Here is a 25444-nt window from a genome sequence, read left to right on the forward strand (position 1 = left end):
ATTTTCTAGACATGAATCCCATCTGCACTCCCACCCATTACCTTCCTTGTCAACTTTTCACCATCTTGCTGAGAAGAATTAAGAACTGTTTATCTAGGATCCATCGGAATGCCTTAACAAAATGCAGTGATGTCGAAAGGGTCCAGATAACAAATGGAAACTGCTTGAAGCACAGCTGTCTCTTCCCAACCAATACAGGCCTCTTTTGAGTGTGGGGCAATTGGCATGATTCCCAGGAGGTGGTGGTGTTTCCAAGCCAAGATGGAGAATTATTTCTTACACGTGTCACTTGCATTGTTCATGATCTGTGCAGTCATCCATGTCCACATCTGAATCAAAGAGGGAATGTCCAGTGTAATCGGTGTCAGGTGTTCGGGAAAAACTATTTTCGGTTCCCTCATCATCAAATGTTTCTGTCCTTGAGTAAAAACTGAAGTCCTGCAAAGGGTGAGTCTTGCTTGCCTCGCTACTTTCTTCCGACTCATACAGAGTGTTGTCATCGTCATGATGCCACTCTGGCCAGAATTTCCTCCTTATCCTCTCGCAGTACATAGCAAGGTTAATCAATTCTCCTGTGAAACACAGAAGTGGAAAATGGCAGTACAGTCACCCAACCATACCAACTGAAAAAGAAGAGCATGAAGGCTTTTCATGGACTAAATGCAATCTTCATGTACCTACAGTTCTGACAACCAGATGTCGGGGAGAAACAACATGGAATGCCTATCATCACCCAGCCCTACCAGAGAACTTTCATGGGGCATCTGTCTGGAAACTGCCTGGATAGAAAGCCGAATCAGATGGACTGCTGGTCTAATCCATCATAAAAATTTGCTCCTGGGAGAGAAAAAAACTTTCTTGAAACTATTCCAGCATTCAAATTGACATCAATGGATTTCTACTGGAGTAACTTTGCAGGTGATTGCACTGTAATCTGGATATTCCCAACCAGCATATGTTTTGCCTGCTTGTAAATAATACGAACTATTTGTGCAGCCCATATTTCACCATGAACGTATGAATCTGCCTTATAGTAGCCTGGCACAGATGACTCCACTGCACGAGTGTGACTGCATGTAGGAAGTGGCTCTGCCTATACTCCCTCCCTCCCTGTGATCAGTGAAGTTCCTTTCAGAATGTTGCTGATTACGTGGAGGAGCCCCTTCCTCTGCCTGGCCGCACTCTGCAGATGGCCGGGCACGCGCGCACACACGCCCATTCTCCCTTCCCAGGTGGTGGCTCAGCAAGCAGGGCAGCCACCCATACTGGGTTACCAAGTCAGAACAGCCTTATCAGGGCCACTGCTCTGACTGGCAGGGGGCTGCAGGGTCTCAAGCAGAGAGGTCTTCGGCATCACCTTCCGCTTAATCCTTTGGAGATGCTGGGGCTGAGCCTGGGACCTTCTGAACAAAACAGATGCTCTGCTACTGAGCCCCACTGCTCCGTTCTTCATCTATTTTTGGTCTGTTTCAGAGTCTCTTAGCACAGAAGCTAAGACTTGGTGAAGCTGGTACTAACCATCCCGCATGTCCTTTACATAACTGCCCACAACCAAGAGCGATGATACTGCACAGAATTTGCCACCATTCACCATCCCAGCCATTATTCCACCTGAGCATTACAAAAGAATAAAAGAAATTTTATTGAAATCCTGATTTAATTTGTATCTACCAATTCGCCAATAGATACCTTGCTAATTTCTTTCAACAGGACAGTGTTGATACTTTATTGTTTTTTTAATTCCTTGGATACATCAAAAAGTACCACCTTTTATTGTATTGGTACAAGTATGGGTCACATTTATGTATGTGCATACTTACACAATTTTTTTAAAAAACCCAACAGCTAAATACACCAAATACACAACTTAGAAGAAGAGAAGAACAAATATGGTAGGATCAGGTTAAAAGTCAGACAGAGACCTTGCAGAAAATGTCTTGGTTTATGTGATGGATGAAAGGTTGGAAATAAAGGCAATAAAATAAATATTCACCACATGAGCAAAAGGAGGACAACATGAGGTAAAAATTTCAATAAAGGGAATCTGATGCATACATCCCCTATATTTTGTTCAGAGATAATATATAATAAAATTGTTTCAATTTGTACCACCAGGTGGCAGCATTGTTTGTAAAAAATTCATCACTCCCTCCTAGACTTTACAGGAAAATACTCTGAAGAGAGATCTTTTCTGTCTCACATTGTGGGCAAATTTAGGCAAAAATGGTAAAATACCTCAGAAGAGAATACAGAAGAAGTCTGTCTCTTAAACCAGGATCTGGCTGATCACAAAGCAGAATAAATCAACGGAATGGATCTCTTAGACTAAGACTTTTTCTAAGTGAACAGTCTGCTGAGGGAAGCCTTCATGTAATGGAAGAAGGCGCCTCAGTTAGCAGAAGGGAGGTGTTGGATCTGACCCTTGAGTTACATGGAGGCTGACTGCAACTTCACTATTGTTCAGAATGCAACTTTATACTGCAAAACGTATAGATGGATCAAGAATCAAGTTTTGCCTGTAACATCCCAAACTAGTGCCTTAGATGTACATCAGGTGGCTGCTAAGCAGTAACCTGTGGATCCACTGCAAACTGAATGAACAGCCTGGATGTGACTGGAACACAACTAGGGTTGCCAGGCCAAGCCTAGCAACCAGTGGGAGAGTTGGGGACAGGGACACGTAGGGGGGGGGGGGGGGATGCAATGTCACTATGACACATCTGGGGAAAACTCAGAAGTGATGTAGCTCTAGGAGTCATTGGAAACTCTATGGTTTAATTTCCAGCAATTCCTAGAGCTACCCTACATTACTTCTAGGTTTTCTCCAGAAGTTACACAGGGACATCAGTGATGTTGCTGGGTTTTTTTCCCTCTCCCACTGTTGCTCTGAGTGACAATGGGAATAAAGATCTGCCAGCAGGAGACTTCCTGCCATAGCAGGAGGCCTGGCAGCCCTAAAGAGAACCTGCCAACCATTCTCATAAGTGCCATTCACCAAGGTGAGAAATAAGGTGTTACCTTTAATCAGTCTCTCTGGCCTGGTTCCTGGTAACGTCCACATTGCCTGTGCCAGATGACCAAAGACTGTGGCATCTAAAGTAGAAAGCTTCGGTCCCATGATGTACTTTTTGTCACCTAAAAATAAAATGGTGCCAGAGGCATTTAGGGGCTTGGCAAGTGCACCCCCAGCCTTTCAGACGTTCCTTGTATACATGTTCACCAGACTCATAACAGTACCAGGGTTATCTTCAAACAAAATTCAGCATGCGTCCATTTCACTTCAGGTGGCTAACAATTGCCTGCAGGTAACCTGGCATAGACCCAGCAGTGCTGCAGTATGTCCTCAACCCACTGATGTACTCCATCATCATCTCTTAACTGTGACCAAGTGGCACAGGTGCAAACTGCCTCATATGTGTTTGTAGGAGGGGGAGAGGTTTCTGGAGTGAGGACTTGTATGTTGCAAGGACTTCTGCAATGTTTCTCTGAGCCCTCTTGAGAGATGCATCTACCCAGTAGAAATAAAACAAAATTTTGAAGGAAAATACTGGGGGGAGGGTCCCGCATCCCCCCAAGGATTTGTGGGGGGGGGGGAGCATTGTCAAATATTTTCTCTTTTAAAATGACTGAAATGCTTTTAAAGGCAAGGTATTTCTCAAAATGGGTAATATTAAGATTTTTATATAAAACTCTGATATGGCAAAAACTAAGATATACATGGTAAGGAGCACAGGGTTCAACAGTATGGAATATGTGCACTCTCTCTCTCATAGTGGGTATATTCACAATTGTACATGCAGAAAATGAAATCATTTATACTTTTACATTCCATAAATATGCCAAATAGTACATCTGGCATAGTACTAAGCTATAAACAATAAAGCTTATGTTATTTAAAAAAGCAAAATAACTTTAGGTTTGATAAAAAAAGAAAGTATTATACATATTTTTTCCAAATCTCTCTTTTCCCCAGAAAACTAGAAAAAGTCCCTCATAGCTTCAACATTTTCACATATTGCATGCCCTTGTGGGGTCTCTGCCAGAGAAGGCAGCTGTATCTCTCCAGTGGTGGTTATGGAGGGGGGGAGTGTCCACTTGGACACTTCATCCACAGGCATTTTCCCTTTGCTTCAGAGAAAATGAAGTTTATATTTTTGACTGAATAAACGGGGAAGAAGGGAATAAAAAAAGTTGTGTTCACGTTGGGCATAACTTCATCTAGATACCCTCTTTACTGTGGTGGGTTCCTGCTGCCCATGCCAGAAACAGCCAGAAAGAGTACCTAACAACAACAATCAAAAGCTTACAGAGCATGTGTTCAAATGACTTGTGCAAGCAAGCCAAGATACACAGTGCATAAAACTTGTTATTAAATGAGGAATAATAGTGAATAATTATGAAATAATAAAATAATTAATTTCCCCCATTGAAAACAATGGTCCATGGAGTCACTCCCAGGCTAAAGAACAATGTACTAAATTAGCCAGAGCAATTTCTGACCCACTTAAGTTCTTGCCCTGCTATCCCCCACCCCCCATCCCACACACACACAAGTAACAGTAGATTTTATTTGGCCTCTGAAACGTTATACCAAAAGTGTGGGGTGGTATGGAAGGGAAGGGGCAGATTTTTGTACCTCCTTGCCCATGCTTTGAGTTCTAACTGGGGGGAAAAGTGGGATATACATTTTAAAATGCATGCACGCATATCCCGAGCGACACCTAGCACCATTTCCCCTCCCACCTGCAATTCCCCCCAATATCTCTGGCAAGTTTTTTGCATTTTTTAAAAAAGTGCTATATTGGCAATAAACCTACTACCAACTGGCTTTCTGAAAAGCCAAAAAGCCCACTGGAGTTGGGAGGCAATGGTAGGTGGGAAGAAAAAGCACAGCAACACTTTTTCCAGGGCGGAATCGGGAATTTATTTACTCACTTACTCCACTTATACTCCACCTTTCTCCCCACTGGGGACCCAAAGCAGCTTACACTAGTCTCCTCTCCTCCGTATTATCCTCACAACAAACCCTGTGAGGTAGGTTAGGCTGAAACAGAGTGACTGGCCCAGGGTCATCCAGTGATCTTTCATGGCAATGTGGGATTCAAACCTGGGTCACCCAGATCCCAGGCTAACCACTGCACCGCACTGGCTGTCTGATATGACAGTGAAACCAGGGCTCACGTCACGTCCATGCTGAAGCAACCTACACCTTCCAGGTGGGGATGACAGCCTAACCAAGGGCTTAGCACCCATCCTAATTTTGCTGCCCTGCATGGGACAGCAAAAGCAGAGGGATTGTCAGGCACCTGACAGGCCACCATATATAACCAGTGGGTTGAGTTCTGCTTGGTGGACTGCAAATTATACAAAGAATGAAGCAAAAAAAGCGGGGGGGAGACTCCCCCCCCCAAATGAGTAGGATAGAAGGGTCAAGCTAGCACTACAAAAGTGTAGCAAAATTTCACGTATTTATTAAGAGTGTACACAAGTATTTAAAAAGATAAGTCTGAATGTACGACTGCATAGTAAGTACATACACAGTTGCAATATTTCGTGCACAAGGATAGATTGCCCAATGACCAATAACAATTACATCCAAATAATTAGTATCTCATAGACACTTGATGGACTACCTAAAAATAATGGACCATACGGGTTTTGGCCCCTAAAAGGCCTTCCTCAGTGGTCAATATATTATTGTGATAAGCCACACACATCCAGGAGTAAACGCAGGGCTTCCCTTGGGCCTGACCCAGAAACTGCAGTGGGTCTAAAATGCTGCTGCTCATGTCCTGACAGGAATTTCATTCAGGGCACATGTGACTCCAACTCTGCAGCAGCTGCATTGGCTCCCCGTGGAATTCTGGATCAGGTTCAAGGTTCTGGTTCTGACCTATAAAGCCCTAAACGGATTGGGACCAGCATACCTGAGGGACCGCCTCTCCCCATATGTACCTCGGAGAGCTCTTAGATCTGCAAGTAAACACCTACTGGTGGTCCCTGGCCCCCCGGGAGGCTCGGCTGACCTTGACCAGAGCCAGGGCATTTTCTGTCCTGGCCCCAACCTGGTGGAACTCTCTGTCAGAAGACACTCAGGCCCGCCAAGATCTTGTATCTTTTCAGCAAGCCTGTAAGACAGAGATGTTCCACCAGGCATATGGTTGAGGCCAACACTGGATCCATCTAATTAGCCTCCCCGCCGGTCTCCTGCCAGTGGGGGGGAGCAAATGGTCCATCTGCCTCCCCATGCTTGAGGAGTTAAGAGGTTCACCAACCCACACCTCCAACCTTTTCTTCCCTTGTGTATGGTGGGCAGGGAAAAGGGGAAGGGTGCCCCACCTGGAATGTTGAAATCCATGTTGGTACTGAGTTGTATTTTACTGGTTTTATTTGTTGTAATTTATCTATAATTGTAACCTGCCCTGAGCCTGCTTGCGGGGAGGGTGGGCTAAAAATCCAATCAATCAATCAATCAATCAATCAATCAATCAATCAGAAAACCAATAATAGTTATACTAAAATTAAAAATTAAAAGCCAGGTGTTGCTGTCTGCAACTGTCAAAAAAAGGAAGAGAAAATCAAATTATTATACATTCAAAACTTGTTGACATGATTTTTATGGAATTTATAAACCATAAAGGGGTTTTAGGGGCTGAAATGCGTATGGTCCATTATTTTTAGGTATTCCATCAAGTGTCTATGAGATACTAATTATTTGGATGTAATTGTTATTCATCATTGAGCAATCTATCCTTGTGTACGAAATATTACAACTGTGTATGTACTTACTATGTGGAATGATAGTCAGACTTTTTATCTTTTTAAATTTTTAATTGTTGTTTTTGTGTACACTCTTAATAAATACATGAAATTTTGCTACACTTTTGTAGTGCTAACTTGACACTGCAAATTACACAAGCCTGTGTTAAATGAGTGAACTCAAGCCAGCAGTAGGCTACATAAATGGATTGAAAGGGAAGAGATTGTTTTGAAACCGTCTGGCAGAGAATAATAGCAGTCTATCAAAACCAGAAGCAAAAAGTAACTGTGCATAACAGATAACGTAATGAAATTCACTGTACATTACCCAGAAGACCTGCTAGGGAGCGCATATCTTTCTCCATCAGCTTGTATATCTCCTCCTCAGAGAAGCGGCCAATGCCATGGCCATACATTTCTCGCTTCACAATCCCTTTCGTTATGTGGCAGAGAATCCACTTCAGGAGGTCGCTGAAGGGGCCACTAAGAGAGAGCATCTTCTGAGTCTCATGAAGATTGTCCACCCATTGGCAATATGCCAAGGTCCTAGAATGTTATTAGAAACAGTTAATAGCTGTACAGAGCAATACACCACAGACAGATAACTGACTTCAGATAACTGACTTCCTTTTCCTGCCCAATTGCTAATTTTACACTGACAAGCAAATCCAAAAGGAAAGATGGTTCAAGAAAACAAGCACCATTTAGCTTGGGTGCGTGTACAACTGTGGCAGTTGCTTTTGTGGACTGGCTAGTTTGTAGCATCTCTTAGTCTAAGAATCAAACAATATCCCAACCCACTTTCATCTGGACAAAGGAGCTTTTTGAGGAATATCTATCTATCTGTCCGGCACATTTTATCCTACCAACCCTCTAAGGAGTGCAAAGTGGTATACATGGGTCTTCCGTCCTCATTTTATCCTCACAACAGCCCTGTGAGGTAGGTAAGGCTGAGAGAGAGTGGCTAGCCTAAGGCCACCTAGCATTAGCAAGTTTCATGGAATCTGGGTCCTAGCCTGACATTTTCACTGCCACATTACACTGTGGCCGTTTCTACATGGCTTACCTTATTCTGGAAAACAGTGAAATCTCGCACAAAATCACACGAGAAGACGCTGTTATCGCATCTTCTCGCGTGATAACAGCGTCTTCTCGTGCGATTCGCGTGAGATTTCACTGTTTTCCGGAACAAGGTAAACGGTGTGGAAACGGCCCATCTGTACTGGTTGCTTTGTTCTAACCAACAACTAGTCTGAGAGACATTTTAAAATGACACCATTATCACATGATATAGTCCCTCCTGTTAGAAATCCCTGCACATGGAAAACTAACATGTCAGGAAGAAGGGTTTTGTTTAGACATCTCCCTGATAGGCTACTTTCCCCACATACAAGAAAGCTACAGCCCTGAACACATGAGCCCTATGCACGTTCAGTCAATGTGTGGCATATGAGAGCAGGTACATATTACACTACTTTAAAAAATGGAGCACAAAAATGAGAGCAGTACTTACCACTGTTCTGGGGAAGAAATGTTATTTACTTATGCATATATGAAATCATAGTTACCACTGCAGAATGGGACTACCAGGACATGAACACAGGTCCAAAAAAAGATGCTTAGTTATAGTAATTCTAATTAAAAGTCTGGTTCTACTCCAATACTGTTTTCTTTGAAAAGTGATGTCTTTGCTCAAGCTGAGCTATGAGTTACTATCATTCAGGGAAGCTGAGAAGATTGGATTGGCTCGTGATTATCCAAGAGGGGTGGATGCGAGAGGGAATGTGAGAGTCTATACCACCACATGCAACATGATCAGTTACTGAATTCACATGGTGCTACCTATTACGTAGACACCTTATGCAGTGTTTCTGATAATGGCTTGCTGTGTTTCAGAAAACCTGACTGGAGGACTGACACTGGAATGGTCCTGTCTTGCAAGGGATGGTCTGTGGTGTACTAGAGACCCATGTTTGAATCCCCACTTTGTCATGGAAGCTTGCTGGATGACCTTGAGCCAATCAGACATGCTCAGCCTAAACTACCTCACAGGTTCATTGTTAGGATAAAATGGAGAGGAGAATGATGTAAGCTGGTTTGGATCCCCTTTGGGGAGAAAGGCAGGGTATAAATGAAGTAAATAAATAGATGTCATTTTGATCTCTTCCACTTCATACAAGATCATCACTGTTACCTTCAGGATAACAACTTGAGAAATTCTGAACTCAAGGATTGCCTTGTGGGTTAATAATATAACACTGCTTGTGTTGGCACAGTTGCATAGTAAGCAGGTTTGTGTGTGTGTGTGTGAGAGAGAGAGACAGAGACAGAGAGAGAGACAGAGACAGAGACAGCCTGCATCACAGAGTGCATGCGTGGAGAGAAACACACTCAGAGCCTTGATTAAGCTTTAAAAAAGAAATATGAGTCCATTTATTGTTGGAAGTCCAATCTGATTATGAAAGGATAGAGACAGGTTTCTTTCTAGCTATCTAATCTAAAGATTCCCATGGATGGCATGTCCTGCATCCATAGTGGCAAGATGGAGAAAGACAACGAGGAAGATGTGGTGCAAGAAAGATGAAGTGCCTAAGAATACAATCTGCACTTCAAATGAAAGCATCAGGATAGCAGATAGCAAGGATGGATAGATCCCCTGACTTCTCTATCTCTCTGACTCCTCTGAAACCTGAGAAAGGGACATAACCGTCCTCCTCTTCTTACAGCTTTCTTTAGTGTGAAAGTCTTGTTGAATAGGATTGTTACAGCACAATCCTATGCAGAGTTACTCTATTCTATGCCCCTTCCTCTTAATAGGCTTAGACTAGTGTAACCCTGCATAGGATTGCACTGTTATTTACCTCACACAGCTACACTTAAATAGTCCAAGAGGGTTGCAAGCAGATGAAATCAGCGATACTCGTCAACACAAAATATTCACGAAGAAGCTGGGGAAAAAACAGCCCCCCCCCTCCACAGAGCTATTTAAGGAAGCAGAGTGAATCATAACTCAAATGGTCTGCTGTCTTGAAGTTAGACCCAGTAGTTTTCCAAAAACACTAGGAATAAAATATTTACAATCTCAGGACATTTTCTAAGTGAGGTCAAGTCAGTTCATTTACCCCACAGAGCATCTCTGTATGCTTTTCTCTCTCTCCACTTCCTGAATCAAGTTTTTGAATCAAGTAGAACCTCATGTTACCCCAATGGCAGGGGGCACAGCGGGGATAAACGAAGACTGCCAGTCCCCTAACAGGGTGCAGCTGAGGACCCTCTCTCACAAGTATTTTCAGTGCCTCTTTACATGGCACCAAATGTTCAATCCTCTCACTCTCAGCAGCTGGTCTGAACACACACACATGCTAAAGGAAAGTGCTCAGTAGCCCCCAAGCACTCAGTAAACAGAAGTCACTCAATACCAGGCAGGAAATGGCTCGTAGTAGTAGTAGTAGTAGTAGTAGTAGTAGTAGTAGTAGTAGTAGTAGTAGTAGTAGTATTTATTTATTTAATTCAATTTATATTCCACCCTCCCCGCATCAGCAGGCTCAGGGCAGATTACAATTGGTATAGTAATTTAAAATACATATAACTTTAAAACCAATAAAACTACATAAATGTTTAAAACACACAGCAGCAGACTTCTCCAATAACCACCACCCAACCAGTGGTGGTGGTGGTGGTGGTGGTGGTGGTGGTGGTGGTGGTGGTGGTGGTGGTGGTAGTAGTAGTAGTAGTAGTAGTAGTAGTAGTAGTAGTAGTAGTATTAGTAGTAGTAGTAGTAACAACAACAAAGAGCAAGACAAATACAGTTTGAGGGCCTCATCAGCAAAAGACTGTTGCTGCCACTAATCTATGTAGGCAGCCTTGGAGACCCAGCATGGGAAACCAAAGAGCCCCAGTTCCAGAACGTTTTGTGGCTGGGCTTGTCAAGGTCTCCAATCTTTGGAGAGAGAGAAGGAAACTGATGTATTAGAATAAAATAATTAATCTATCCCTGATCCTTTTCAATATGGGCTCCATGACTGAATTTGGGGCAGAGATAGCTTTGGTGGAACTTGAGAACAATCTATCTCCAGATGGACAAGGGGAATGCATCTTTTTTTTTTGAGATCTTTCAGCAGCCTTTGATACCATGGACCAAGCTGAGGTGCCTGGAAGGTGGGATGGGTCTGGGCAGAGTAATGTTGACATGGTTCTGGTAGTTTCTATTAGGCTGATCACAAAAGGTTCCAGTGGGACATGCTGAATCATCTCCTTAGGAGCTGATGTGGGGAACAGCCCAGGATTGCCAGATCCCCCAGCCCCACTGCCACCTCCCTGGTTGATCAACTGGTTGGAGGGGGAGGTGTCCAGAAAGGAGATGGCAGGCTGACAAATCGGCCCCCGGAGATTGTCATGCCTGACCAGAAAGTGATGGGTCATGCTGGGGCTAATTTTTAAAGAATCTGCCCCAGCATGATCGTTTGCTTCCAGGTCGAGCCAGAAATGATGTAATCACTGGGGGCTGCAAGCACATGCATGTTTTGTGCGCATGCACAGGTGAGTACTCCCACTCCATTTTGGACTTGGAATAACCTGGCAACACTGGGGTACCACAAGGCCATGTTATCTCCCATGTTGCTTAATATCTATAGAATGCCCCTTGCTGAGATTGTCTGAAGTTTTGGAGTAGGTAGTTATCAATGTACTGATGATACTCCACTACATATTACTGTGAATAAGTCACCAGTGGCTTCTTTCTCTGTCCTGGCCCAGTGTTTGAATGTGGTAGTGAAATAGCTGAGGGAGAACAAAGAGAAGTTGAATCCAGATAAGATGGAAATGATGCTGGCTGGAAGGGCTATTGCTTTGTGAAGCTTTCACTGAACGACTGTTCAGGAGTTTTGCTGGATCCTGTTGCCCTGTTGGAGAAACAAGGTGTCCATGACAGCAAAAACTACTACTTACTTTTAATTAGGAAGCTGGCTCCCTACCTGTAAGTTCCTTATTTGTTTGTTTGTAGTGTGTTTTATTCCACTTTTCTCCCTGAAGGGGATCCAAAGCAGCTTACAAATCCACCAACCCCCAACTTTTAAATACATTTATTTTACAAAATTGTTGAGGTTAGGATTACCAACTCCAGGTTAGGAAATTCCTGAAGATTTTGAGTGTTGAGCCTGGGAAGGATGGGATTTGGAGAAAAGGGAGGACTGCTCAGTAGGATATAATGTTATAGTGTTCACCCTTCAAAGTAGCCATGTTCTCCAGGGAGACTTGAGCAGATGTCCCTGGAGGTCATCTGGAGATTGTAATTCCAGGAGATTTCTAGGCTAGTGGAGGACTTGTTGAGGCTCACCTTTAAAACCCTTCATGACCTGGGGCCCACATACTTAGAAGACCACCTGTTTTTCCATTTCCCCATGTCACAAATAGACATGTCACAAATTCCCCATGTCACAAATTTGTCTCCCCAGCAAAATCTATTGTCAGTACCCCCCTTGGCTAAGGTACATTTGGCAACAGTCCAGTTTTGACCATTTCCAAGGGCTCTCACAAACCTCTGGAACAGCCTCTCAGAAGAGGTCAGGAGGGCTCCTACCCCTCTGACTTTCCAGGAAGGCTATTTTTCAGTTATTGCAGAGAGCTTTGGGGGGAAGCCTGGGCCTGGGCAAAGAAGGAATATCCTGCTGGTGGGAGACATAAGATGTTTTAAGATTGGTTTTTAATATTTTTATATCTATTGTCTGAATGTTTGTTTTGTCAAATTATTTTCATATTGCTCTTACCCATCGTGAGTCCAGAGATATTTAGAAGAAAGGCAGGCATATAAATATTTTAGATAACTAAATAAATTAGGTTTGATACAATTGAGCATGACCTAAACTGAAATGATATTTTTTCACCCACTACCGGGGTGAAAATTGCTTCAACATAACTAGAAAGGTTGTATTATCACCAACTACATCAGTTGAGAATAGTTGTGTTCCTTATATTGTATACTGTTGAGTTTTACTAGAAATGTTACAGATCATACTGCTTGCTTTTCATGGCTTAAACCCAGTTTTCATAATCGTTTTTCCTCCTCAGCAAGATGCTGGCTGAAGTCTCACCTCATGTATCTGAGGGGCTCTGGCCCACAAAAGCTATGCTACAATAAGTGTGCTTCAAGGTGCTTCAAGACTCCTGTTGTTTTGGCTACAACAGACTAACAGGACTCAGGGCCAAGCTACAAGTGACGAATGACACTTGCCTGACAAGTGAACAGACTCACGTGTATTCCTCCCTGTTCACTTGCCATTCACTTGCTCTCCACTTCCTCCCTGTTCACTTGCCATTCACTTGCTCTCCACTTGATCAAGTGGAGAGCAAGTGAATGGCAAGTGAACAGGGAGGAATACACGTGAGTCTGTTCACTTGTCAGGCAAGTGTCATTCGTCACTTGTAGCTTGACCCTCACTGCTCTGAATCTAACTATGGCTGCCTCGGGTCTGAGCAGGCATTCAGTCATGATAAAAATAAATATGATCAGAGACTTTTGAGTTTTATGCCTTGTTAGTCTAGGGGGAAATGCTAGATTTGCAAGATTTTTTTCACAGTTGAGAATGAAAGAGAAACAGGAAGTGGTCCACACATTCCAAGATAGCTGCAGCTCCTCCGCACCACACAAGCCCGTTGCTCATCTCTCCTGTCCTTTCTTCAGCTACTTTTCCAATTCCATTTCTGTTGGAAGATTAAGAGTGAACGGCTGCATTCCTGCACTGATCTAATGGCAGCAGCCTCCCAGTTGAGGGTTTAGTTAATTAAGCTATGAATCAGTGTTTGATGGTTAGATCCTGTTATCTAGAGTACCTAAGATGCTTGACCTTTATTTTTTAAGACTCTTCGGCTCCTGCTACTGCTTTAGTAGCTCTACAAGACTTTTTCACAGCTGTTTCTTACTTGGTGCCAAGGGGTGACTATAAATGAGAAATGTCTAGTGTGAATAACAGACCTATAGGACTCCCAAAACTGCCTATGATCTATATATCTTCGCAAAACCTTGAAGTTTACAGGTCTGGGGGAGATCCAGATGTGTCTATTACTCTAGTCTAGCAAGGGTGATCAACATGCACTTGAATATGCTGCAAGGCGGGGGGAGGAATACATGACCATTTTAATGTATTCTGAATTCTAAATTAATCTGCTCAGCTCCATAGTCTCATTATTTCAGCTTTTCAATAAACCATCTTAGCTCCCAGAAGCATCTAGCTGACCACTGCTGGAAATAGAATGGTAACCTCAACAAGGCTCTTTTTGTGTTCTTATATTGCATAAATGGCCCCTAACTTGCAGAACCACCAACAAATCAGGGGCTGCTTGCACACTCAAGAACTCCCACCATACAAGGGCATTCATTTCAATATCAGGGAGCCATTCAGAACATGCATACTTTGGCAGAAAACTGCCCATGACATTGACATGAATGGGAAGTCTACAATGGGCAGTGCTTCTGTTTGCCCTCTGGACAAGACCTCAAATATATGAAGAGGAAGCTTGGTTCAATGATCAAGCACCAGCTTGCATACAAAAGGTCCCAGCTTCGATCCCTGACATCTCCAATTAAAAGTAACATGTAATAGGTGAAAGAACTCTACTTGAGACCTGGAAAACTGCTGCTAATCAGACTAGACAATACTGACCTTGATGAAGCAATGGTCTGACTCAGTATAAAACAGTCATGTGTTCAATTTACAATACTACCTCAATGAATTCAGTAGGTGTGCCACTAATACAATATTAGGCTGAACAGGTTGCTTACTTTGGTGGGCAGCCTCCTGCCATCAATCTTTGTTGCCCTTCACCACTTGATAGGGCAGCAGGAAGGCAATGGAAGGGGTGAAATCATATCCTATGATACTAACATAACTTCCAGCTGCATGGCCAGAACTGATGTCATCACTTCATAAGAATTTCTATGACTCATCAGAAACTCTATGTTTTCTACCATAAAGTTGTGGATGAATCCTAGAGCATCCCACAGCACAGTAACATCACTTCCAGTTACACAGGCAGAACTGGTGTCACAGCGTTATAGGATTCAGTTTGGGTAAGTCCTGCCTCCCCCAGTATCCAAGGCTGGCAACCCTATACAATATTCAAACTGTGATTCTGAATTAACATCTTTGTAGCAAGATAGTACTAACAGATATGCTTCTAAGCATACTGCACACAAGTACAAAAACAAGTTTCTTTGATAGGGCATTCAAGTTTCCATGGCAACTTACCAGTAGAAGTGCTCCTCCACCATCTTCGTTACTGCTCTAGAAACCGCTCTTTCATGTGGGCCAAGGTGTCTGTTTAAATTCACTCCAAGCTTCTCTTCCAAAAAGTCAATAATGAACTCTGTGCCAGATACTTTTTTACGGTTGTATTCAATCCATGGCATTTTCCCTTGAGGAGAAAGTTTTCCATCAAAATAGTTCTAAAAAAAAAAGAAGGATGGAAGGATGGAAGGGAAGAAGGAAAAAGGGAACCGCACACAAACAAAAACCTGGAGTATATCTTGGGTTCAAATTCCTGTTTGGCAATGAGTTGACTAGGGGCGAAGCTACAAGTGACGAATGACACTTGAATAGCAAGTGTATTTCTCCCTGTTCACTTGCGCTCAATCCACTTGCCGTTCAAGTGTCATTTGTCACTTGTAGCTTGGCCCTGAGTGGCCTTGGGCTAGGAACCTATTTCAGATTAGAATATAACATCCCACCTCACAAGACTGTTGAAAGATTGAAAGACACAAAGCCTGTCAAACACATTTCAAGCCGCAAAGATCAAAGGAGTAATTAACATCATGAAGTGTATAAGAAATGCTTCTGTACATGCCCACCACACACACAAATATACATGTGCTAGTGTATTTCCTCAAATCATCTAACTTAGCTGCCCAGTTAGCAAACAGATTTAAAACTGCAGCTGAATCAGGAGAGGAGGCAGGCATAATTTCTCCTGCTCAGTTATTCTCTTGATCCTTTCAGAAAGCCCTTCTTTATCTGCTGTAACAATCAAAGCTCGGGGGGCGGGGGGAGCAGCTAGGAGAAGCCATAGTTTGACACTTGCATGCAGACTGGACATTATAGGTCACAGGAAAGGCAACCAACTCCCATGGATAACCTTTCTCAAAGGAGAGCTAGTCTGACATGGCAGTGCTTTCCAGTGATCAACCATGTATGCATGGATTAAAAAACTGATTTTAGCTTTTGGACAAGGCGAAAGACAAAATGTTTTTAGACACCATAAAGTGAGGTCTATGCTCCACTAGGATTGCCAGCTGCAGGCGTCATACTGGGAGCTTTTGGAGACTGAGGAGAGGGAGCATTGCTTGATGCAGTGACATCACTTTTGGGTGAAGATCCAGAAGTGACCAACTACACCACATGGAGCGATGCTCTAGGAATTTCCCCAATCTGTACGGTAAAGACCATATGGCAGTGTTCCCCAACACTTTTTCCATGGAAGACTCTCTCATTTTTTAAAAAAAATTCAAATCCTAAGGGACCTCTACCTATGAAAGCATTTACAGGCTATAAAAAGTTGATGGCACGGAGTGCAATTCAATTACTGATAAATTATTGTCAAGAAAAAACACAGCAGCTGTTTTATTAACAGCTGCTATATATGTGTGTGCGCGTATGTCAGCTTTTTTGTATTATCAAATCTGTATTGCTGTGCTGCTCTTTTAATCCTAGCTTACCTTTCTTTCACCATTGTCAAGGTGGCTCTGTAACAATACAAAATTAACATGGGCATAGTACAACTACATATAGCTTTAATAACTCCAATATTTCATGGGATATTTGGGATTTTTCATGGTATTTCAAATTTTTTATTTATTTATTGTACAATTTATTATTTATTGATTGCACAGTTTCTCTTGGAACCCCTGACAATGTCCTGCAGAACCCCAGGGGTTGGGAATACACTGCCATACAGACTTAGGGAATTCCTAGAGTTTAAAGTGATATAGCAAAATCACTTCTGAGGCCCCAGCCCTCCGAAACTCCATTGAGGGAGTGGTGCAGGGGACTGGGAGCACTGGTGGAAGGCTGCCCACCATAAGTGAGCAAATGGCCACCCTATGCTCCACTGTGGTGGGTGGCATCAGTCTGTAGGGTTCCCAATCCCAACTAGGGATTCCAGCCTTCAGCTGGCAATCCTCAGGAACATTATACACAACTGAGGTTTCTTGCCTCCCCAAATTCCACTCTTCTAGGCTCCCCTTCCACAATTTCCAGGGATTTCTCTAGCTCAATCTGGCAGCCCTAGGTAAATGGGAAGCCTATTAGCATGCCTCTAAGGAGCCAGAGTACAACAGAATATAACATGCATTTTTACCTGGTAGGGTAAATCAGCCATCCTTAAATAAGTCTCCATTTTCAAACAGAAAGGGGATAAACTGGGAATACCATTGTTCGGCCTTGAAAATTGATGCAGTATGATAGCATCTTTTGAATCAACCTCTTGCTCTTTTCTATAAACAAACAAGCAAACGAGTTTCACAAAATGGGCTATATAACATCAATACGTAAAAGCACAGAGCAGAATGCAATTGCTGAGGCAGAATATTCATCCATTTGAAGCGTCTGCTGCCATTTTTTATTCATTAAGTCTGAGATCACTGAAAGCCCTTTGGACTGCAAGGGCAAAATACAGACAGGAAGCCAAGCTATTTGGGATATTAAAAATATCTAAAAGCCTTCCACAATTAAATCCACAGATATACACAATGCCATAGAGTTACACTACTTTACATATTATACTACAGCATAATATGAAGGATTGTCACAGTGGCCAGAAATTGTTCAAGACATAAGCTTTTATTTTCTTTTTAGTCAGTGTTACATTACTACAACTTATGCTGCAACACTCTAGATCTTATCAGAATATTATGTTTCCCTCAGATCAACACAGTGCATATAAAGTGCAAGAGGAGAAGATAATGTGTATCTTCTCAAAAGGTACTTTTGAGAGTCAATGAGGCAGAGCCAGTTTTACACAAACTAAGTACATCACAGTTGAGATTCTAAAATTATGAGGGGGGTCTAAATAAAAAGTTAACTAACATGCAAAGTTAAAATAATACACATTTTAGTAATGGTATGGGGCCTTTAAACTTGACATAATTTAGGGCCTCCACATGTCTTAACCTGGCCCTGTCAGAAGATTAAAACGTTGAGAAGCCCAAGTTAATTTCTCTGAAGCAAGCTTCCATTCCTTATGACAGCACAAAATTATTCCAAAGTGAGGTTCTTCAAAGGGTTAGTTCTATATTTTCCAGTTTTCAGGAAAGTGTGTATTAATTCATTTTATAACTTTCTTTTCAAATGACAATGGTCTAGGCTTGCCCCACTGCCACTTTGAGCAGTGGTGGGAGAAAACATTTTTTTAAATGGTCATCAGGCCAACAGCATGTTGTCACTTCCTAGGGCAATTGCTCTAGAGTGGCAACATGTTGGACAGGATGGCACCACGTTAGAGCAACTACTCCAGGAAACAAATATGTGATACCCATGTGTCCACCCACTTCCAGCCCCTGCCCTTCTGCTTAAAGCTGCCACTTCATTCTACCTGAGGAGAAGAGATACTGACAAGATTTCAATGACCACCAGATGTCTTTACATCATTAACCATACAAGTCTTTGTCTCTAGCTAATTTATATAAATATATGCAACTGGGCTTAATTCACAAAAATTATACATGTTGCATAAAAATGACTTCTTGGCTCAGAAATTTAGCTAACTTGGTACAAAAGTTTAATTTAAAAACACATTGTAAATTACAAAGTCCTGAATATGTGGTAGAGCACACATCAACTCTAAATAGGCTTCTGCTGAGTTCAGTAAAATGACATGCAAACTATGCTAATTACATTAAATTAAAACATGCAGGACTATTCCTCACATATCCCTCCATGCTGTATAATGTTGTACTATAACCTCATTTATATGAATACCCAATAAACATAATAGATAACAGAAACATAGATAACCAGGAGCGCCACATATTGAGTTTCTAGGGGATTAACACAATGAATCTTGAAAATCAGAAGTTTTATTCATGTGGGACCTACTGTGATTCTCAAGGCCTCACAGCTCATGTCATAGCAATAGTATTTATACCGAGTTTCTACTATGTTTAATAGATGTCATGTACATTAACTTACAATCTTACTAAAAGATAAGCTAGTATTATCATTATCACTATGTTTTAGGGTGTGGGGGTGTGACTGAGACCAAGCAACAGTAGCTTTCTGAAGTCACACAATTAGTTCACAGCTGAAAGGAGCTTTGAACCATAGCCTTACTGGTTCACAGCTTGTACCCTTACCACTTCACTCAAATACAAAATTCTGATGTCATGCAAAGTGAACTCATAGGATGACTTGTAGATCAGAATGGCATCAGTACTAATAAATATCACTCAGGTTTTGCATTCTCATTGCTCAGCACTGGGACAGAAGCTCATCCGTATCATTCACTTGTGTGAAGAAAGAAGAAACTCTCATGAACTAGAAGATCATCATAAACAGGAGTGGCTGTTCTCCTTCCACTTATTGCTTCTGCACTCATTTGGAGTATGAACTTTTCACTGTTTATCAACAGGTTGGATTTTGCATTTCAGTAATAGATCTTCACCACTACATGTGGGGCTTAAATTTTTGCTGTTAAGGTGACCCTTCTCACAACCGGACCCCAGCATTTACAGAATGCTGCTTTCTAATTGGGTGAAACCATCATAACTTGTCTTGATTTCAGACATTGCCATGGACTTGCTCCAAGATATTTCCAGGACAGTATATCAAGATTCCATAAAATAACAATGCCAGGGTACTGAGAGAAGAATTTGGCCCAAAGCTTTGATATTCATTAAAATAAATGCAGTTAGAAAGAGTAAAAAAAATGGTAGCCACTGGCTATTTTCTCTTCCCAGGTTTGACCAGCACTTGGGCTTTATTTTCATGTCCTACATGCTCTATAGTCTCCTGTTTCTGGTACCAATGATTCATTAAGCAAGTCCTGGTGAACAGTGATCCAGAGACCTAAGACACAATACAGCATCAGGCACTGATGAACCCACCGAACTTTATAAGAGAAGAAAAAGAGGGATCCCATCTCTGCTACCTAAGAGGCAATGTGTCCCCATCTGGTGTCCAAGTACAAATTGAGCACATAGACAACCAACACAGACCACAGCAGCAATGCTCGATTTCCTATTTGTAACCACAGAAAAATCACTCACTAGCTAATGACATTCTAGAGCACTGACTAATTGCTGTTGTTACGAGAATCTTCTTCTATGATGACTCAGGTCAACCCAAACAGTCTTTCAGGATCAATCCATCTCATTAATTCTACATGCTTGCTGTGTAGCCTAAAAGCTTGTATCTTTGTCTTTGTTTATGCTAGTTTCTCCAATGGTAATTTGGAATGCATTTTTGGTATTTGGCCAGTACCCCATTTTGCATCATCTACTATTCCAGCTTGTATCTAGTGAATGAGTTGAAAGATAATATTCTGTATGGATACCCACAGTTCTCAGATATTGTAGATAGCAATCTATTTATTCCTGCTTACCATAAACAATAAGATAACTATTTAACCTTTCCAAATACCCTCTGGACATTCATGCTGATGATTTAGGTACATAATAGAAAACTTGGAGCTGAAGTCTTTATCATATAACATTATTTTATTATTGCTACAAGCATACCACAGAACCATATGCAATTGTTAATTTCAAATCCTCCTCTACAACAATCACAACCCTATAATTTATCCAAACATGCATTTATCCAAACATCCACCTTTTGTTTGCCAGGTTTTCCTGCCTACTTCATTTTTAAATAGACTTTATCTTTTTAAAACTTTTCAAAAAAAAAAAAGCAACCAAGGACACAAGTTATTTATTTATTTTCAAATCTGCACCCTGGTGTGAGTTGCCACCAGCAAGTAGGATTGCACAGCTCCCTTATCTGTGGGAAACCTGGGGGACCTAGTACTTACCTTGTTTCTCTTCTCAGACAATTATGTCACTTCTGGGAGTGATGTAATCACACAGGCCCCAGGAGGACTACCAGGGCCTGCGCGATGATGTCACTCCTGGGAGTGAAGTTGCCAGTCCGCAAGCACACCTGGGAGGCCCATTCCTGCACCTTTCCCCCTAGCAGCCTGCCACATTTGTTTCTTGTCTGTTAAAGACCCTTTTATCTTTAGCCAAGGTCTAACAACTTCAGCCCATATTTCAATATTGGCATAACTGTTGCTTTCCACTTTTGAAGAATTATTGCCACACAGCTGTTGCCCACACCCAAGACTTGTAAGGAGATAAATTAAATGTATACCCGCAGTTTCTCAACTCCTTTAAAAACAGCATGGCAAGTCATCCATACCGCTTCCCAAACTCTTGTGGGAGTCTTTCTTCTCACAACAATCCAGCCACCATTTCTGGTTGTCTGTTGCCAGGGCGACCAAAAAGGTAGCTGAACTCTCATAGGAGGAAGTAATTGGGTGTCAGTTCAGGAAGCTCGACAGAGCATGCAGAATATGCTGTGTTATTTTTTTTTAAAGATTGGGGCAGTGAAGAGGGACTTCGGTCAAAATTATTAAATAGTGATGACAGCTGTTTGCTCTTACTCCAGACTGGCCATTCTTATCTAGGTTCACTGGTTTATCCAGTGCTTTAGATGATTCAAAATTTAGAATGTTAAACTCAAAAGTGGGTCTGATGCTCTGAACTACTGAGTGGTTTATCCATAATTTATACACAAAAGGGTTAAAAGTTCCAAACAGTATCCTGATATCAATTCTTTTTCCATTTGTGGCCATGTTCTCAGCTTTACTTGTATCTTGGAGTCTTGCCTGGTTTTTCTATTGGCATAAGTGCACTTAGCCCCAGTTACCTAAAGTACTGCTGAAAGTGGTATAGGATAGGAAGGGGGGGTGACGTATTTCCCATCTGAGTGGGGAGAGATCTTCTAAGCATGATTCATCTTCTTTACTCTCCATCCTAAGTTAATGTCTATGGTCAAGCTAAGGGTGCAAAGCTGTGAAACACCTTCTTGGAATGAGTTCAGCACTTTGCTAGACAGTCAGCTGCTAAGAGCTGTTTTTCCCCCTGTTCCATTCAAGACCCTTAGAATTTTATCCCTAAGGGCAAAGCTACAAGTGACGAATGACACTTGAACAGCAAGTGTATTTCTCCCTGTTCACTTGCCCTCCACTCAATCCACTTGCCGTTCAAGTGTCATTCGTCACTTGTAGTTTGGCCCTCAGACTCAAGAAGCAAGTGAGTGCCAGGAAACACACTGGCAGGCACAACAGTGTCTCTGGGGACTTCTTAGAGATCAGTGAGTTAGAGTCTTCAAACCTTAAAATGGCAGAAACATCTGCAGGGTACAACAACCACATTCACAGATAGAATCTGCATGTGTGGTTCCCCTTTCCAATCCAACTGCTGGAGCTCCAAATGTGGGACACTTTTAAAAATACATTTAAATCCCATGATTCAATTGTTGGGTAGGGCAGTGCCCCCAGATTCAGTCTCTCCTGCCCCTCTTTCTATACCATACAGCTGAGCAGCGGAATTTTACAAACTGGCTTGTAATCTGCTTTGAATTATCATGGATGGGGAGAAAAACAGAAATGTTTTAACCTGCTCTGAGCACACCCATTGAATCAGGGCAATTATCTGCAAAACTTGGTGACTGAATTACATTTCATATCAGGGATTTGGAGAAGTATAATTTTGCTTCTTTTTACAATTTAAAAAACAAAGTCAGAGGATTTTTAGCCACTGGGATCCAACTTGGACCTAGAACAGACAACTTTCAGGTCTAAACCTAAAACATGGATTAATAACTAAATGCAGGGCTTTTTTTCAGGGGGAACACGGGGGAACGGAGTTCCGGAACCTCTTGAAGATGGTCACATGGCTGGTGGCCCTGCCCCCTGATCTCCAGACAGAGGGGAGTTTAGATTGCCCTCTGCGCCCGAGGGCAATCTAAACTCCCCTCTGTCTAGAGATCAGGGGGCGGGTCCACCAGCCATGTGACCATTTTCTCCTAGGGCAACGCACTGAGTTCCACCACCTCTTTTCCCAGAAAAAAAGCCCTGACTAAATGTATACAAAGACAATGTTAAGGACAGCATATTACATTCAACTCCCAAAGCATTATTAGTGTTTGCTAAATGAACATCTTTGGCCTTGCATTTGGATTCCTGACAATAGGAGCCAACTCCTTAGCATTATCAAGAGAGTGATATCAACTCCTTAGGTTCTGGGTCCCCATCCCTTTGAGCTCCCAGTACAAAGGTTCCCCATTCATCAGTCTTACAGGAACATCTGCTTAGCTTTTATATAGTATTGTGTATGCCTGATATGCTACCTTCTATAGCTCAATTGTGAACGTCAAATGGCAAAGATACTATAATGTACTATCAGTTGCGAACAGCGACTGGAATAGTACTGGACTGGAAGATCTAGGTAAAGAACTAGATGTGTGCTGGGCTGTCTCTTCCGGTTTTGGCCGTAGGATGATCTTGCTCAGCATCAGAGCTAGTTACATATTGTGCAATTAAGTAGAAGGTCGTAACAAAAGCCATATTCCAGACAAAAAGCACATCATGAATGAAAACTAAACAGAAAACTTTCAGTTTCACTATTATACCTATTTTATTTCCATTTTGAATGCCAGGTAACTGCACATTTCCAGGAGCATGTTTGTGCATAATAAATACTTCAGTGTTTAGGGTCTAGGTGCATGTAACTCATTAGCACAATTCTCCAGGAAGCCCTCACTGCATGAGCACTGCTGCCAGGCAACTCTTATTCATTCAATAGGGTGTGTACTGGAGAACTTCCCAATAGCCCCTGCCCCTGCATTTTAACATAATTTTAATATCTGTCAACACCACCACCAAACCCCTGCAAGACTGAAGACTGTCTTTTAAGAATTATCCATGTACTCGTTGAAATGTTATGCCGTAAAAGACATAAATAGCAGATCAGAGTTAACATTGTAAATCTCTGGTTTAAGCACTTCCAGTTCTAACCGAAGAGGTGTAGGGCTGAACTCTGTCCTGTAAAAAATATTCACAGGCCTGGAAGCCCTCACCCTTAATTGCAGGTTGCATCTAAGCAGTTATGAGACAAAAACACTCTGCATGCACTCAGAGGTACTATCCCTTAAGACTGGGTTTAACATATGTCGGGGCAAACCTTGGCATTTATTCTCGGGCCGACCAGGGACTCAGATCGAGGCCTCGCGATGTGCTATTGTAAACGAAACCGAATTGGCCGGATTATCGCCATTCCATCAATGAATGATGGCCGACCACAACAACGAGCACACACCCCGAGAACCTCCCGCACTGTATCAAAACATGCACCTTCCTAACGTCGCCGTGAAATTTGCGTCTGTTTCTGTGCCCCAAAGACTCTCTCGCTCACCTAATGGCCAGGAGTTCATGCAGCAGATACGCAGCGGCGGCCAGTAGGGCTCCCCCCGTCAAATAAAGGGTTTTTTTCCACCACGAATCAGATCCCAGCCCTGTCATGATCCCGCCGTAATCCTGCAAAGGGAAAGCGATAATCTCCCCATAAAAAGAAAAGCGATCGTCGGATCCCGCACACCAGAGGCTTTGATTCCGGCTTAGATCCACCACACACGACCTGGACGAGGCGAAACCAACCCCCCAGTGCATGCTGCGCGGCGCGGGCGTTGCTGACTCCCGTTTCCCCACCGATCGACGCCAGGGCCGTCTGCATGGGGGAGAACCAGGCGGTGGCAAGGTGGTGGCAAGCCGGGACTCTAGCAGGAGCGGCGGAGGAGGAGGAGAAAAAGGAAGGAAAGAGCAGTCGCTGTGCAGGGTCTCCTTGGCGATCTCCGCAACATCACCACCAGCAGCACTTTTCTTCTGCGGCTGCCTCTCGCCTTTGTGTCTTTGCATGGAGGAAGCTGGGGGGTGATGTCATGGCTGTCTTGCCTGCCTAAAAATCTGGGAGTCATTATTTGCGCTCCCCCATCTCACAGGCACTAGAACACCTTCTCTGACCCCCATACAAGGAGATGGGAGGGAGGAGAGAGAAGGTCACTGGCATGAGCAAAGGACAACAATCACCTAGACTGAAAATGCCATTGCGCATGGGGGCGGGGGGGGGGTTTCCAGGGTAAGGTGAGGGCTGATTTAGAGCCCAAATAAGACTGCCCTTCCCTTGCCAAGCAGCGCTCTGTGCTATTGGTTCGTCTTGTTTTTGCTTCTTCCCTTGCAGCTTTAATTTCGTGCGTCTGGGCACTGTCACGTGACAAGGCTTTAGGTGGGGGACTGAAGTCAAGGAATAAACAAAACTGAATTTTGCCTTCTAAAACACCAGGTTTAAGTGTTTCAAAATGTGCTTAGAGATTTCATTACAGAACAAGGAAAACATACAAAATTTATATTTTGGCCATCATGTGGTTTTGGAAGCAGAGGAGCAAGGAATACCATAGGAGACCAGTTTTTCCAGAGTCAACTTTAACTAAGGAGTGTGGCATACTGCAAAGCCTGTGGCAGTACCATGGTTAAGAGATGCATGCAAAAGGTTAAAATGATCAGGCGGTAGATGATATTAAAGACCTGAGCTCTTGGAGTGAGGCACAGTAGACACTACTAAACTTGATAGACCAAGGGTCTG

The 25444-nt window shown here is 42.7% G+C and overlaps 1 protein-coding gene across 1 annotated transcript; it reads right to left on the bottom strand.

Annotated features, from left to right (window-relative positions):
- Positions 1–206: 206 nt before the first annotated feature.
- On the bottom strand, positions 207–24489 carry FAXC (failed axon connections homolog, metaxin like GST domain containing). The gene is made up of 6 exons (XM_055001406.1): positions 24221–24489; positions 17107–17242; positions 15003–15199; positions 7088–7305; positions 3019–3135; positions 207–572 (listed from the first exon to the last, which is right to left on the bottom strand). The coding sequence occupies exons 1-6, from the start codon at positions 24472–24474 to the stop codon at positions 286–288; spliced, it is 1209 nt and encodes a 402-aa protein (XP_054857381.1). The 5' UTR covers positions 24475–24489; the 3' UTR covers positions 207–285.
- Between the last annotated feature and the right edge of the window lie 955 nt (positions 24490–25444).

Source organism: Eublepharis macularius, chromosome 1 (assembly GCF_028583425.1).
Source record: "Eublepharis macularius isolate TG4126 chromosome 1, MPM_Emac_v1.0, whole genome shotgun sequence".
NCBI classification, from domain to species: Eukaryota; Metazoa; Chordata; class Lepidosauria; order Squamata; family Eublepharidae; genus Eublepharis; species Eublepharis macularius.

Excerpts from the sequence above, each read along its gene's own strand:
- FAXC (XM_055001406.1), bottom strand. The coding sequence starts at position 24,474 with ATGCACTGGGGGGTTGGTTTCGCCTCGTCCAGGTCGTGTGTGGTGGAT. Across the intron at positions 17,243-24,220 it reads CATGAACTCCTGGCCATTAG|AAAAGAGCAAGAGGTTGATT; the intron begins GTGAGCGAGAGA and ends GTTTGTTTATAG. Across the intron at positions 15,200-17,106 it reads TGGCTGATTTACCCTACCAG|AACTATTTTGATGGAAAACT; the intron begins GTAAAAATGCAT and ends TTTTTTTTTTAG.